Genomic DNA, 15031 nt, shown 5'->3' with positions numbered 1-15031 from the left:
ATTAAATATCTCTGTGAATTTTATTTAAAAAAAATATTATTTTAAAGTGGGTGTTTAACAAAGTAGTGAAGAGTTTTGGAGGTTGTTTGTGTGTGTGCACAATACATTTCACATTTCAAATATAGCAGCAATGATCATTACTGTATGTACAAAAAAGAAAAAGAAATCATGAATTTATTTTAAGAATGGAAAGGGAAAAGGTAAATCTTTATCAAGCTGTACTAACACTCTTGTTAAGCCTACTCCGAGAAGGAGGTTGGATCTCCATGGGTCCCTTCTGACCTTAATTTTTCTACGATTCTAAATGCAAAGTAATAAGTAAAAATAGGGCACAGCAACAAACACATGAAAACAGTTTAATGTTGATCATTAATAAAATAAATCATCCTTACCTGCTACATAGTTTGCCACAGATGGCTAACTGGGCTCCAACGGTATGTCTAGATTTCACTGATGAGTATCCACAACTACATAATTCTACTTGTTCTTTACATATTTTTGTCTAGTAAATGCTATGGGGTTTGTTATTCTGGTATGAACTCTGATGAGATTATTCTCCTGAAGCAGTGAAAGTAAGTGTTATCATATGTACATCAAATGAAAGAATGCGTAGAGCCAAGTATCAGAAGAACACATTAGCACTCCTATGTGTACACAAAAAAATGTTCTTTAATCTGCATCTCAGACACAGTAGTTTTAATAAAACAAAACAAAACCAATCAACCAAACAATCAAAACCAGCCCTAACAACGTTGTGATTTCTTTCAAGTGAGCTTTCTTTATGAGTGTTTGATTTCACAATGATGCTCTTTAAATTTCCTGTTTAAGTTGAAAGTAGAAATATCTTCTCTGAGGCTAAAGTACAGAGTTTAAATAGTCTTAAATGTCCTCAGTAAAGTGATTCATAGTCCCTTTCTTTCATTATATTACTGAAGAAAATTCTTCTACTACAAATTTTAACGAAAGTCTAAGTAAAATACATAATGCAATAGATGTTTGAACATAACCCTAAGTAGTGCAAATTGGCTGGTGGTTTGTGATTTTTTTCTCATCTATTTTTTTTTCAGTCTGAATGGTTTTAAAGTCTGTTTTCTGTATCTTACTGCCGTCTCTACTAAGTACTGTTTTCTCAAACTGATGTACCTTATCTGTTTCAGTGCCCACGAAATCTGCTAAAAATTTATATTGATTTGTTAAACTATCATATAGAAATAATTTTCTCAAGTGACATAAGCTACATTCTTTTAAGTCTTTCCATGATGAAATATTTTTTTGCAACAGCAACCTGTCACACACAGTTTGGTATTTCAGACAATTGTTTTTTGTTTTTTAGGTTAACAGGATTTCATCTTCCTCCACCCGTGACAAGTACAAAATCTGTATTTTCACTGCGCTTGACAAGTGACTTTGCAGTCAGTGCTCACGGGTTTAAAGTTTACTATGAAGGTAAGCCATTCTTAATGAAAGGTTCTGGATTTTTTTCTCTGATGTCTGTATGTAATAAAACTAAATGTCCCACAAAAATGTACACAGATAGACACATTTATTACCTTATCCAATACACAATTATAACCCTATCCAAGTTACAATGTTTGCTTTTCATGCCGTCATTCAGATGCATAGACTCACATGTGAAGCCAAAATACTTAAAAGTCTATTATCTATATTCCCTTACAGACATAACTGTTTTAGGAAATTTACCTTGATAATGACAATTTCTTTAAATTCTGAAAAACATAATTATAATCTTTCTGGTCCTTCTAATGTATACTTCTGCAAATTAAAGCAAGGATACCACTAGTTACTCCTGAATTTCACTAGATACTTGAATTCTTGTCTGCAAGTCCTATGGATGGGCTCCTTCTCATACTTTTGCGTAGGAGAAATGCTCACTCAGTGCTGTGAACTGGAACAAAGCTACTTCTCTATGGCAGTTTTCACAATTGTCTACAGTTTTCACACAGACTCTGAAGTAAATGGGCAGACACACATATTTCTGAAGTCCAGAAGATCATAGAACTGTATGTTCCAGGAAGGATCTTGTTTATAACCAAACTCACTTTAGTGATGTTTCAAGAGTTGGGATATATCATTCAGTCATTATTTAAATCATTTTCTTGTCATTGAGACTATGAACATGTTTTCAGAGTATATAAACAGAAATTGTTTTTTTTGTTGTTTTTTTTTTTTCTCTTCTTCCTTTCTCTTGTTGTTTGGGGTGCTTACTCCCCTTTTTTAAAACTGATGTAAATACATTTCATCTTTCTGCTTCCATTCAGTGTATCTGTCAGAAGGCCAGGAGCTATAGTGGTCTGGAGAAACTCTAAGACGATAGCTGTGCCCTGCTCAGTTCCACCTGCAACAGAAAATAGTCTCTGAGAAAGTAACTATCTGAGTAACACTTTGAAAGCCAGGAAAATATCTGAAAACTGTTGATGCAATGAAGGGCTGCCGTAGAAATAGAGCTCAGAATCACTCTTTAGTAAAATGTATTTAGCCACTGGCATAGTTTATCTTCAGGTATGATGCATTAGAATGCTACTCCATGTAGAAATTCCCTCCTATACATAGTTAGGTAAAGATATGAAATAAAAAATGTTTTCAGGCCTTTCTTGTCCCTTGAGTTATTATAAAAAAATAAATGAAGCAACTACACACACTCTGTTTTTCTGGCTTACACAAAAGCAAGAGATAATTTACGGAAGTCAAGCTATGTCTAACTGGTTTTGTCTGAATTATAGCTACTTTGTAGTCTGTTAATTTAAGTATAACATTTGAGTTTTGGCTAGATTTTAGCTGCTCTCTAGTCTGTTACTTTTTCAAGTGTTCAGTAACTTCTCAGTAGCAACATTTTTACAAAAAAATTACTTAGAAATTCCTATGGATTTTTAACTGTATAGAATACAGTGTATACTTCTCTTATGCATATTAGGAAAATGTAGCATTTTTTATCACTGATTTGGTATCACGAATTGTGAAATTAAAATTTACTATATATGGTATCATCAGCTCTGTCTTTATACTTGTGTGCCAAAAGGTTTTGCACTAATGCTAACAGATAGGATACTATGCATTTCAGTTATGATAGAGAATGATTAAACCTAAAATGGAAGATCACAAATAGAGTTCAGTTTGCACATATGACTGTCTCGTCATATAGTTCCTTTCCAAACTAATAGATCTCAAGCTTCTGAATGACTCATAAGTGTGGGGGTATTCTACCTTTGAACACAGAAATCAGCATAAACATGTTACCTTGAAAGTGATACTCATCTTTTTTGAATCTGAGGGTTTATTGTGAAATCAGGAATACTGAAAGAAGTTAGACTAGACCCTAGAGTTTTAGTTCACTGGAGTCTTCCTTACTATGGCCAGATCTACTGTTTTTAAGAGCTGTTTCAAAGCTGCTTCATTCAATGAGAGAAATTTTCTTTCAGTTCCTTTTTTATTTTTTTTGTCTCCCTATGAAGCTACCTGTCTTTTTAGCCAGCTAGCAAAGAAATGAAAACTCATTATGTACATTCGTTTCATGCATCATTCCTTGACATAAGAGAATAAATGTATTTAAATTATAATCACGTCAGGGCAATCTCCACTTCTGATCTTGTACTCTTTGTGAATGTGTATAATGCTGCAATCAACATTTTCCAATCTGCTTCTACCTAGTACACAATTTATAACAATTTTGATTGCCCAATAGCACCTTTTTAACTTCCTGATGAAACATCTGCATACTTAGTACCCCTAAATATCAGACCACATACCTAAGTGCTTCGTTATGGATTTGTAATCTGAAACCTAAGACAGAAATTATTTGCAGCCTATCATTACAATAACGTGAAATGATAGACAGAGATAGTAGAAGAGGGCAGGATGAGCAGTAGGGATGTATATCTGAAAGGATTGGATCCAGGTGTGATTTGAAAAAGAAGGAACATACCTTTTATAATCAGTGATCATTTAAAATACTTTCATTTGAAATATTTGGAAATAAAAGACAAAGGTGGTTAGATTAGATGTATTACTGTTCACTATCTTTAAATAAAAAAAAATCCCCCAATAAAAAAAGCCAAATTAAAAAGAAAACCAATATCATCTCTTTCTTTGACCTCCCATCCTTCTCAAAATATTTGTAATTGAGCTGAAAGTTGCCAAGAAACTCCAGAGCACTTGACAGCATCTGTGGCAACTATGAATGTGCTGTAGACTTTCTTGATCGTAACATAGAGAACATATTAATTTTCTGATCTGCTGAGAATAAAAATGTTTATCAAAAAGTATAAAATTATATCATCAATAGAACTACTGTGCATGGGCCATGCCCCTGCAATTGCATTCAGTCAAACTAAGTACACAGTAGATCATAGAAATACCCATTCTGGCCTCCTACCCTCAAAAACATGCTTTTGTCTATACCATCCATCCCTCCACCCTTCTCTCCTTCTTTCTCTCATTCTGATTCTTTCTTACCTCACCATTAAATGGCATATTTAGATTGGCTTTGTACAGTTGTGCATATACTTCTTTACGTTAATTTTCTCTAATATTTGAGAAAGAAGGCATCTGAGAAATAGAGACATATGCCTCTCTATATAGCACAATACCTTGCTAGAAAGCTGAAACAAAAAAAATAAGCCTTCACTTACAGTGGCAATAGAAAATGGTGGGATGAACTGAAAATTAAGGATAGATTTTAACAAGAAAAAATGAGCTACATTATTAGCAGCAGCAATTTATCATTTTGTCACTGTCTAACGACACAGCTTTGCTGGCTGGAGTGAGGAATGGGGTAGTTACAAGTCTGCTGATTCCATGCCTGTGCTTTTTTTCTGGAGAGGTTTCTGGCATCTTTTCTTTCTTTTTAGTAGCTTTCAGGGTCTGTGTAACATGATGGGTATTAATGTATGAAGGAGAAACGCTATACCTAATCCCTTACTTGATCATTTAGGCCAAGTCACAGTGTAGTTGTGTACCTTTTATCTTATTTCTGATACAATAATTTTGGTTTTGAAATAGAAGAATTTAATGCACTTTTCCATTTCCTGTTGTTCTGAGATACATAAGCAGCTTTATTCATTGAGAGCACGGGAAGGGAAATACAGCTGCTGAGAAAGAAAGCAACATAGCTGCTTGGCTTATAGAGCAAGGGGTTTCAGTGAACCTAGTCCTGCTTTGAACAGTCTTCATTTTGTTCTTACTGGGTTATTTTACAGCTATTAAACAGGTAGTTGTCCTCATTAAAATCATTGACTTCATTAACTAATTTACTGCTAGAATTTATGGCAAGCTTTACTCAAGTTCAATACAATAGACTTTTTTGTGCTCTCCTGTTGATCATAGGGAAGAAAAAATTGATATATAGATTATTCTTATTGTTAAAACTATGAATGTCCTGGACATGAATTGTAATTTTTTATAATAATGTTATGAAATATAGTTTTATCTGGTTTGTACTGCTACACACCTTTTTAAACTGGAATTATAAACCTAAATTATTAGACAGTGTATAAATAATTAAATGTTATTCCTGTTTGTACTGGAGTGTGCTACAAGAATTCAGCAATTCTGCTGAAATGCTTTTGAGAGGTGTTTGAGAGCAATGTTAAAAATTTCAAGACTGATCTCATCTTTATGGATAATGGGAGAGGGGGCAGAAAAGAAGGGAGCAGATGGTGTTTATTAACAGAATAAGTTTCCCATCTAGTTACTTCTAGGGACCTATCATGCATTTCTTTCAGTAATATGAAGAAAAATTTGTAGCTAATATACAGGATTATTGAAGCATGTAGATCAGAAATATTAGTAGGACCTAAAAGTGCCAGGATGTGTATGCTAAAAATAATTTTGGCAGTTCATGTAGAGACAGAGAATATTAACAAACAAGATAATATATTTTTAGCTTTCCTGAATATCAGAATTCAGAAACGTAGTTACACATGATCTAAATGTTGGATTTAGGTAAGATTCATGAAGTATTATCTGTATTAAGCTAATAACATCACTACTAACTTTGCATAAATAATTAAAGGAGTAAAAATTAATTATTGTTTAGTGCTGGAGTGGTCTCTATAAAAGGTTGGCTTAAAAAGTGTTTGCCAGGATGGAGTTATAAAAGCCACAGACTTGAAGCTGTAAAGTTGCCACCAGGCTAACTACCTGACAGATATAACAGTTTGGATTTAATTCAGTATTTGCAATGGCTCTTTTGGGTATGGCTGCTCTCTGTCTTAAGGTTGCTTCAGAAACCCCTCAATAAAAAAGGGAAGAGGGAAAAGAGAAGAGGGAAGAGGGAAAAGGGAAGAGGGAACAGGGAACAGGGAAGAGGGAGAAGGGAAGAGGGAGAAGGGAAGAGGGAAGAGGGACAAGGGAAGATGGAAAAGAGAAAAGGGGAGAGGGAAAAGGGAAAAGATAAGAGGGAAAAGATAAGAGGGAAAGGGAAGGGAAGGGAAGGGAAGGGAAGGGAAGGGAAGGGAAGGGAAGGGAAGGGAAGGGAAGGGAAGGGAAGGGAAGGGAAGGGAAGGGAAGGGAAGGGAAGGGAAGGGAAGGGAAGGGAAGGGAAGGGAAGGGAAGGGAAGGGAAGGGAAGGGAAGGGAAGGGAAGGGAAGGGAAGGGAAGGGAAGGGAAGGGAAGGGAAGGGAAGGGAAGGGAAGGGAAGGGAAGGGAAGGGAAGGGAAGGGAAGGGAAGGGAAGGGAAGGGAAGGGAAGGGAAGGGAAGGGAAGGGAAGGGAAGGGAAGGGAAGGGAAGGGAAGGGAAGGGAAGGGAAGGGAAGGGAAGGGAAGGGAAGGGAAGGGAAGGGAAGGGAGTTACATAAAATTCTTTAGTATATACTTCTGGTATTGGAATACTACCTGTAGATGGAAAACTTTCTGGCAATGCCTGTTCATAAACTTCTATCTACTATGCACAGCATGTGATGCAGAAATAAATTTCTGTGTATTCAGGAAAATAGAAAACATGAAAGATGATTATAAGGATTTGACTTCAAAGTACCATTCTTCAAGATACTCGTTAACATGGTAAATAGTTCTGAACTCTCTTGGAATAGGGTAGACTAAGGGAAAGTTATGATTTGCAATATTTTGAAATGTTTTGAAATGAATTTAGCAAATAAAGGGAAGTTAACAAATCATAAGCAAGGTTTAGAAAAAGAATAAATAAATAAATAAATATGCAAGCTATAAAATATGGTGCTAGGTCATGTTGCAAAGCGATTTTTCATGTTTGAGCTGTGAACTTAATCTGGTTAATTTTTATTACAATTCACAGTATTTTCTTGATAATGCAATCACTAACTTGTTTTTGGCTAAGGAATAACTTCTGGAAACAAATTCACCTCTTGAAGACATCAAGATTTAAGAAAAAATATCACTTTCTTTGATTTCATTGATAACTCTGCCTCACTTTGAATTTAGAACTTTTAAAATCTGGTTTTTTTAAAATTCCAGTTACTGGCTGTTTTTCTGCTTTTATCTAATAAATTACAGAGACCTTAGTATTAGCATCTGTTGGTTCTTATGCTAGATTCTTAAGTATTGCAATAAAATCACACACTTCAGAGTATACTTTCTCTTTAATATCATTTGTTAAAGACTTAACATCAAATAATTTGGAACAAAACACAAATTCATTTTTGCTATTCTTCTGCATTTTAATAATTTTGTGCCTGTTGTGATGTTTGTGTGACAGCTTTTGGAGCAAGTGGGGTCTCAGTGACAGCTACTGGAGTGGGTGGGAGTCTCAGATGCCGCTCACTGGGCCAGGAATGGTGTCTGCCCCAAAAAGCAGTTATTGGGAGCATTCTGTTTGAACGAAGCAAGTTACAGGCTCAGCACTGGCAGCTGGAGCAGGCTGTGTGCCTGGTGCTGGGGGTGTGTAGAAGGAAATTGTCTCTATCTCCTTCAAACTGTGTGTGAATGTCATTTATCAGCACACTTCCAGCTGGACTCATCAGTAGGTAGGAGGTCCTGGATGTGGAATGATGTATCATGTGGGTGGAGTGTCTATGCTGGACCAAGAGTGTCAGTGCTCTATGTTTGCCAGTGACCATCAAAATGGACCAGCAAGTTAGACACCCAGGGGGCAGGTAAGAAGGCCTGAGATCTGGGCAAGGGTGCCAGGTGGACAGAGAGGTCTTGCTGATGCTTAGGGGATGCTCAAATATGCTGTCTTGTGTGTGTGCCTGCACTAGTGACCGGTGTCTGCCAGACAAAGAGAGGTTTTGCAGTTTATATGAGTCCTATAGGGAGGTGCTGTTGAAGGCAGCACCTTGTCTGTGTCAGTTAGTCACCAGTCATGTCAGTGCCTTTTGTGTGTCTGTGTGTTTCTCTTGGATACATACTCAGATAAGTACCTGGTTAAACCTGCAAATGGGAAAGTATCAACAAGGTTCATTGGCCCAAGTCAGACACCCCCATGTCTCAAGGTGCCCCACGCTGGGCTTCTACGGCTGGACAAGAGAAATCTCCAGCAACAGAGCCACTGGAGGCAGTGGCCACTTATAATGTGCCTTCACATCCCTAAATGTCATGTGGATTCATCAAGAATAATTTGCCCTTGATAAGTCTGTGTTGACTATTCCAAATCACCCTCATCCATCAGGTGTTGGAAAACGGATTACAAAAATGTGCTCTTCAGGCTACTTCCAGGAACTGAGGGAAGGGTTCTTTATTTATAGTGCTTGTGGTGGTCTGTTTAGTCATAAGGTACTACCACTGCTTGTCATATTTTTGCATAGATGACAGACAGCAGCTTTTCATTCCTAGTGAGGCAGGTCTTTCTATATGCTTGGGTGAATCTATGAATGTGACTATATCCAGCCTTTTGGTGTAATCCCTCACTCACTGCACACCCAGAACTGACTGCCTCTCTCCTTCTCACCTATACTGGTACATGAAGAAGTTTCTTCTTGTGAAGAATAATGCACAAAAGTAATTGAGTTCTTTGGCCTTTTCCATGTTGTCCATTGTTGTCTTCTCCACATACTAGTGTATTTGCGTTTTTCCCTGTCCTTCTTTTTGCTACTAACATACTTGTAGAATCCATTTTTATAATCCATGACATGCCTCACTAGTGTTAGTGCCCCTAGGACTTTGGCCTTCTTCATTTTGCCTCTAAGTACTGAAACAATACTTTTATACTCCTTTCCTGTTGTCTGTTCTTTTTGTTCAGGTTTTTTTGTGTGTACTACTTTACATTTTAATTCAGTAAGAAGCTCCCTTGTTAGGCTCATGAGTCATTTGCCAAAGTTCACTTCCCCTTAAAACAGTTGGTTGTGTTTTAAAAGAAAAAAACATCCATCCCTCTGTCTGTCCTTCCTCTTCATAATTGCTTCCCATGAGATTCTGCCTAACAATTCCCAAAATAAGTCAAAATATGATGTCAAATAAAGTCTAACATTCCAATTTTATGACTTACTTCCCAATCCTCTTGCTTCCCAATCCTCAATCCAATTTTCTTTTCTTTTACTCTGTAGTTAGGTCCCTGTCCACGCTTTATTTTTAAGAGTTTTCCTTTGGAGGTAAGCAAGTCCACTCACAGTTATGCTCTTCTTTGCCTTGATAAGATGGTTTTATTTCTTTCCAGCAGTCCTACACTAGCTGTAGGCCAGTGACAAGTGGGGTTCCCCAGGGCTCAGTGCTGGGTCCAGCCCTGTTCAGTGTCTTTATCAATGACCTGGATGAAGGCATTGAGAGCACCCTTAGCAAGTTTGCGGACGACACTAAACTGGGTGGAAGTGTTGATCTGCTGGAGGGTGGGGAGGCTCTGCAAAGGGATCTGAACAGGCTGGACCGCTGGGCAGAGTCCAATGGCATGAGGTTTAACAAGGCCAATTGCCGGGTCCTGCACTTGGGGCACAACAACCCTATGCAGTGCTACAGACTTGGAGAAGTCTGTCTAGAAAGCTGCCTGGAGGAGAGGGACCTGGGGGTGTTGGTTGACAGCCGACTGAACATGAGCCAGCAGTGTGTCCAGGTGGCCAAGAAGTCCAATGGCATCTTGGCTTGTATCAGAACCGGTGTGACCAGCAGGTCCAGGGAGGTTATTCTCCCTCTGTACTCAGCACTGGTGAGACTGCTCCTCGAATACTGTGTTCAGTTCTGGGCCCCTCACCACAAGAAGGATGTTGAGGCTCTGGAGCGAGTCCAGAGAAGAGCAACAAAGATGGTGAGGGGGCTGGAGAGCAGGTCTTATGAGGAGCGGCTGAGAGAGCTGGGGTTGTTTAGCCTGGAGAAGAGGAGTCTGAGGGGAGACCTCATTGCTCTCTATAACTACCTGAAAGGAGGTTGTAGAGAGGACGGTGCTGGCCTCCTCTCCCAAGTGACAGGAGAGAAGGCAAGAGGGAATGGCCTCAAGCTCCGCCAGGGGAGGTTTAGGCTGGATATTAGGAAAAAATTTTTCACAGAAAGGGCATTGGGCCCTGGAACAGGCTGCCCAGGGAGGTGGTTGATTCACCTTCTCTGGAGGTGTTTAAGCACAGGTGGTCGAGGTGCTAAGGGGCATGGTTTAGTGTTTGATAGGAATGGTTGGACTCGATGATCCGGTGGGTCTCTTCCAACCTGGTTATTCTATTCTATTCTATTCTATTCTATTCTATTCTATTCTATTCTATTCTATTCTATTCTATTCTATTCTATTATCTTCAGATAAGGTACCATGATTAAGGAGGCCCAGACTTTAAAGACAAGTGTTCAGCTAGGCATTGATCTTCTGGATAGGCTTGCTCATAGACTGAGCTTTTCTCCTAACCAGAAGGATTGAGAGGGGTAGCATCAGTATCTAAGATCATATCCCCCTTACTCTGACCCTCAGAATCCCCTATCAACCTCTCATCTGCCTAAAGTTTCCCTTGGCCTCCTTATTACTACTCACATGGGTGAACAGCATGAAGTAACAGTTGTGAAGCTGAACAAACAACGATTGCTCTGCAAAATTACAGGTCTGGGCTCCAAGAAGCGCACTGTTGAAGGCCATAGGTCTGGCTTGCAGGCAGGGGACTCTGCTATGCAGAAGGGAGTATCTAACCTCTCAAATGCTCAGTATGGATAGCTGTGTTACTTTATTAACTGTACACTGAAGTGCACTTAAAGATTGTTCCTGATGCCAAGAATTTGCTAACCATTTTAGTTAGACTATATGACAAATTGATCTAGACAGAATTCACTTCCTTGTTCTGCAATTTGAAAAATAACATACTATTTGTGGGCAAAAAAGCTTATGCACATGTGCTTGATTTTAGACTCAGTGTTTTATTCTACCATAGCCATTAGCTGGACTTCAGTTGTTGTGTGTTGGGTGCTAAATTTTCTTCAATAAATCTTAGGAAAAAAATAATTAAACATCGTTCATTGATTAGAGAGCCATAGAACCATGCATATTATTGTTGTAGACAAAACTAATAGAAATCAATTAATTTGTTTGAACATCTGCTAAAAACATTATTTGAAAGTTAAAACCAAATAAGTAACCTATCATTTCTTCTGCTTTAAGAAATATTTAACTATTGGAAGAAAAAAAGGTCTCTCTTTTAGTCTGGAAAGAATCCACTTACTATTTAAATGTTCTGTTTAATTTATTTCTTTCAGAATAATGTTGTTAAATAAGCCATATTTGTCAACCTGTGGTACTGTAATTTATCATTTTGATACATGCCTCATACTGAAGTTTAATTATGACAATGATTAATTTGAGATCTTAATTATATTACAGCCTTACATTAATATTTTTCTTATATTTTCAATGTCATTTTTCATTAAAAAATATATGCACTGCAAGTCTTGAAAGAAATTTCCTAAGAGATTCTAAGGTTTTCTTTGTGAACTTATATTCTTCAGCTACTGGACTGTCATATGATTAAGATAAGTCCAATATCCTGACAAAAGCAAATCTTAAAGCAATATAATTTAAGATTCACATTTTGATCCCATGTCTAGACAAGTAGTGATAACTGTAATCCCATATAGTTGAAACAGTGTTCTGTTGGAACTAATATACTGCTCATTAAAGTATCAAATTAAATGCAGCTCCATGTTTAAAAGCAGTTGCTTCCTTTGTACTTTTCCTAAGTTACAGCTCAATGAAATTTTGAAGCAGTGATACACAATAGCAGTCTTCAAAATATCCGTAAAGTTCATAAAAATGGAGCTACTGATAAGGGGCACTTACACCAGGGGCACTTACACCTGTAGAACTACATGGCTGAAACCTTCAGCTCACATTTGGTATTTGATGGAATTTTGGCTTTGATTTGTGTTAGCTTTGATAGAACTATTGCATAAATATTATTAAAATACAAAGATCTGCCACAACAGGTTAAGCATGCAATCTTAAAAACTCTTCAAAAATCAATAGGAGACTACAGGTGGAGTTTTTTATTCATGATCAGAATATGCATCTTCATAATACATAACTGAAACCTAAGAACAGACTCATTTTGTCATCTTAACTGATTTTCAGTTTGTCAGGTTTTGACATGTAAGTTAATAGTTCATATTTAGCCACTTAGATCCATAATAAGTTATATAAGTTATAATACTTTTGAGCATTCAGTAGTTGCCACTAAGCTCAGCACAAATTATGTGAAACAGTGCTTGGAAACAAGTGAAATTTTTTTATGTCTGTAAATTAAGCAATCTAGATACGCCAGTCAATGTCATTATCCAGAACACCACCATTATAACCATTTAGCTGTAATTATGATGACAATTTTATTTTAATAGGAAGAGAGGAGTAAGTGCTTACTCAGCATTAGATTTCTCTCTTTTAAAATATAATTTGTTAGAAGTTTATTTTGGAAGATATTTCCCTTTTTGAACAATTCTTAGCAGACAATTCCTCATTAGCCAATGAGGACATTTAAGTAAACCTCAACGTAAATTTAGGCAGCTTTAAGAAAGAGTTGATAATACTATCATGAGCTACACAGTTAGTCAAATGCTTTATAATTTGGGAAAAATAATGTTAAAATAATTGAAGGTGGTTTTATCTACACGTAACTAATAGTATTCTGTATGGAGGAGTCATTCTTCTTTGGTAGTTCTGCTTTTCTGTTGGTGTATCCTTACCTGAAAAACATAAAAAAAAAATTACTTTCCTTTTTCAGATGGTTGGCAGCAGTCCACTAAAAGCTGGTAGGCCATAAGTTGCGTGTTACAGCAAAAAATTAATCAGATAAGCTGCTTAACTAAGATCCGCTCTATAGATGTAACTGGAAAAGTTGTCCCAAAATATTGACAAAATTTTAAAACTTCTTTTTTTTAAATGTAGATCTGCATTAAAAATACTCCAGAGCTAGCACATTTATTTTGTACAAAGAGGTTTATCCTAAGGAAAAATTATAATAAATTATTGATAATATTTTTATCTAAACCCTAAAAGTTTACAAACTTTAAAAGCATCAGTTGATTTTATTTTGGACTTTTTAAAGAAGAATTTTCAGACAACAATGTTAATGGAATCACTAAAAAGTTCATAAAAATATCAGCTCAAGTTTTGATGCAGAAATCTTATACCTTCTTTGGTTTTGGGTTCTCATCTTACATTCTGTACTTCAACATCTGAAGTGAACAAATCTGATGTCAAAAAGCAATTCTGCTGCTTCCATGTGAAAAATAGAAGACTAGGAGACTTCCTTACATATTTGTAAGGAAAAATTTGTAAAATTTAAACATTAGGATCACATTAAATTAAGATTTATTTTTAAATAAATTAAGATTTTTAAATTAAGGTATTTTATTTTTAAATTAAGATATTTTAAATTAAGATATTTTTAAATAAATTAAGATTTATTTTTAAAAAGAAATTAATTCAATATTTATCTTACTTTTTCCTTACTGTCCTGTTAATTTGCCTCTAAGGAGTAAGTGTAGTAGTTCTTTTAGGACCAGATATCATTGCCAATTTTAGCATTCAGTTCCTTGTCTCTCTAAAGAGATAATCAACACTGATGTGCTTAGTGGCAGTTGTAGAGCTGATTTTGTGATGAAGATATGCATTATCTGGGAAATCATTTGAAACCAGAGGCTGAGAAAATGCTTCTATACTATAGTTTCTCAACATGAATATTTGTGTCCAGGTCTGAATTGGTGACACAGAAATGAAAGCCTGTGCTGTACACTTATTCCTTTCAGTACCCTGTCTCTCTAGTTTACTTGTCTTATGATGAAAATAAGATGTTTGTAGAGAACTAGTGTTGTAAAGTAACAACATGCTATGTCATCTTTATTTACAGAGTAAGATTGCTTACTTCTGTACTTGTCACATGAGCTCTTATTGTAAGCAATAAGAACGTGTTATTCTGGGCATGAAATACATTTATATGGGAAAAAAACCTACTTCCATGCACAATTCTGCTACTGTCACATCTAAAATACATTCCAATTTAATATATTGTTGAGGTGTAATGAAATGCAGACCCTTTATACCTCAACCTTTTCATTTTAAAGGGTTTTTTCTAAAGCCTTCCTTATCAATCAAAGACATCTATTTATTTTTTATTATTAAAATACATTTATAGTGCAGTATAACATAATATCTAATAAACCCAGGAAAATTTACTCAATCCCAAATACTTAGTTGGACAAAAGAATCATACAATCATAGAATCATCTTTTCCAACCTAAACAATTCTAGGATTCTGTATGCTGTATCTCTCCTTGGACAGCACTAGCTGCAACAGTGTGCAGATCCTGCAGTTCTTCTAGGTATCTTGTTCATTAAATCTATAAGTAAGCAGGCATGCTCTGTAAATCTTTACTACATTCATTCTTATATTTCTGAATGGACAGGTCAGAAATACCTTCATGTGAAGTCCACAGAACTATAATTCTAACGTTTGTAACGAGGTGACCTTTACTTTCATAATACCTCATAAAGCATAATGGAGTGTTTACACTACTAGATTAAGGCATTTAGTTTATCTTAAAGCATTTAAGTTGGACTCTAAATTGTCTTCTGAAAAGGAACCCTTTTTGTCAGTTCATTTTGTGGAAGACATTGTCTCTTAGCTTTTAGGACCAAACCAGAAACCTGACT

At 36.3% G+C, this 15031-nt stretch overlaps 1 protein-coding gene across 1 annotated transcript in view; it reads left to right on the top strand.

Moving 5' to 3' along the window:
- Window positions 1-15031, top strand: part of CSMD3 (CUB and Sushi multiple domains 3) — a 608404-nt gene that overhangs the window by 110590 nt on the left and 482783 nt on the right. The window contains exon 3 of the mRNA XM_069854554.1: window positions 1334-1446. Within this exon, the coding sequence (XP_069710655.1) occupies window positions 1334-1446 (113 nt within the window). The remainder of the gene's footprint in view (window positions 1-1333; window positions 1447-15031) is intronic.

The sequence above is a fragment of the Phaenicophaeus curvirostris genome, chromosome 3 (genome assembly GCF_032191515.1).
Source record: "Phaenicophaeus curvirostris isolate KB17595 chromosome 3, BPBGC_Pcur_1.0, whole genome shotgun sequence".
Lineage (NCBI taxonomy): Eukaryota > Metazoa > Chordata > Aves > Cuculiformes > Cuculidae > Phaenicophaeus > Phaenicophaeus curvirostris.
This window is presented reverse-complemented; position numbering and strand designations above follow the sequence as displayed.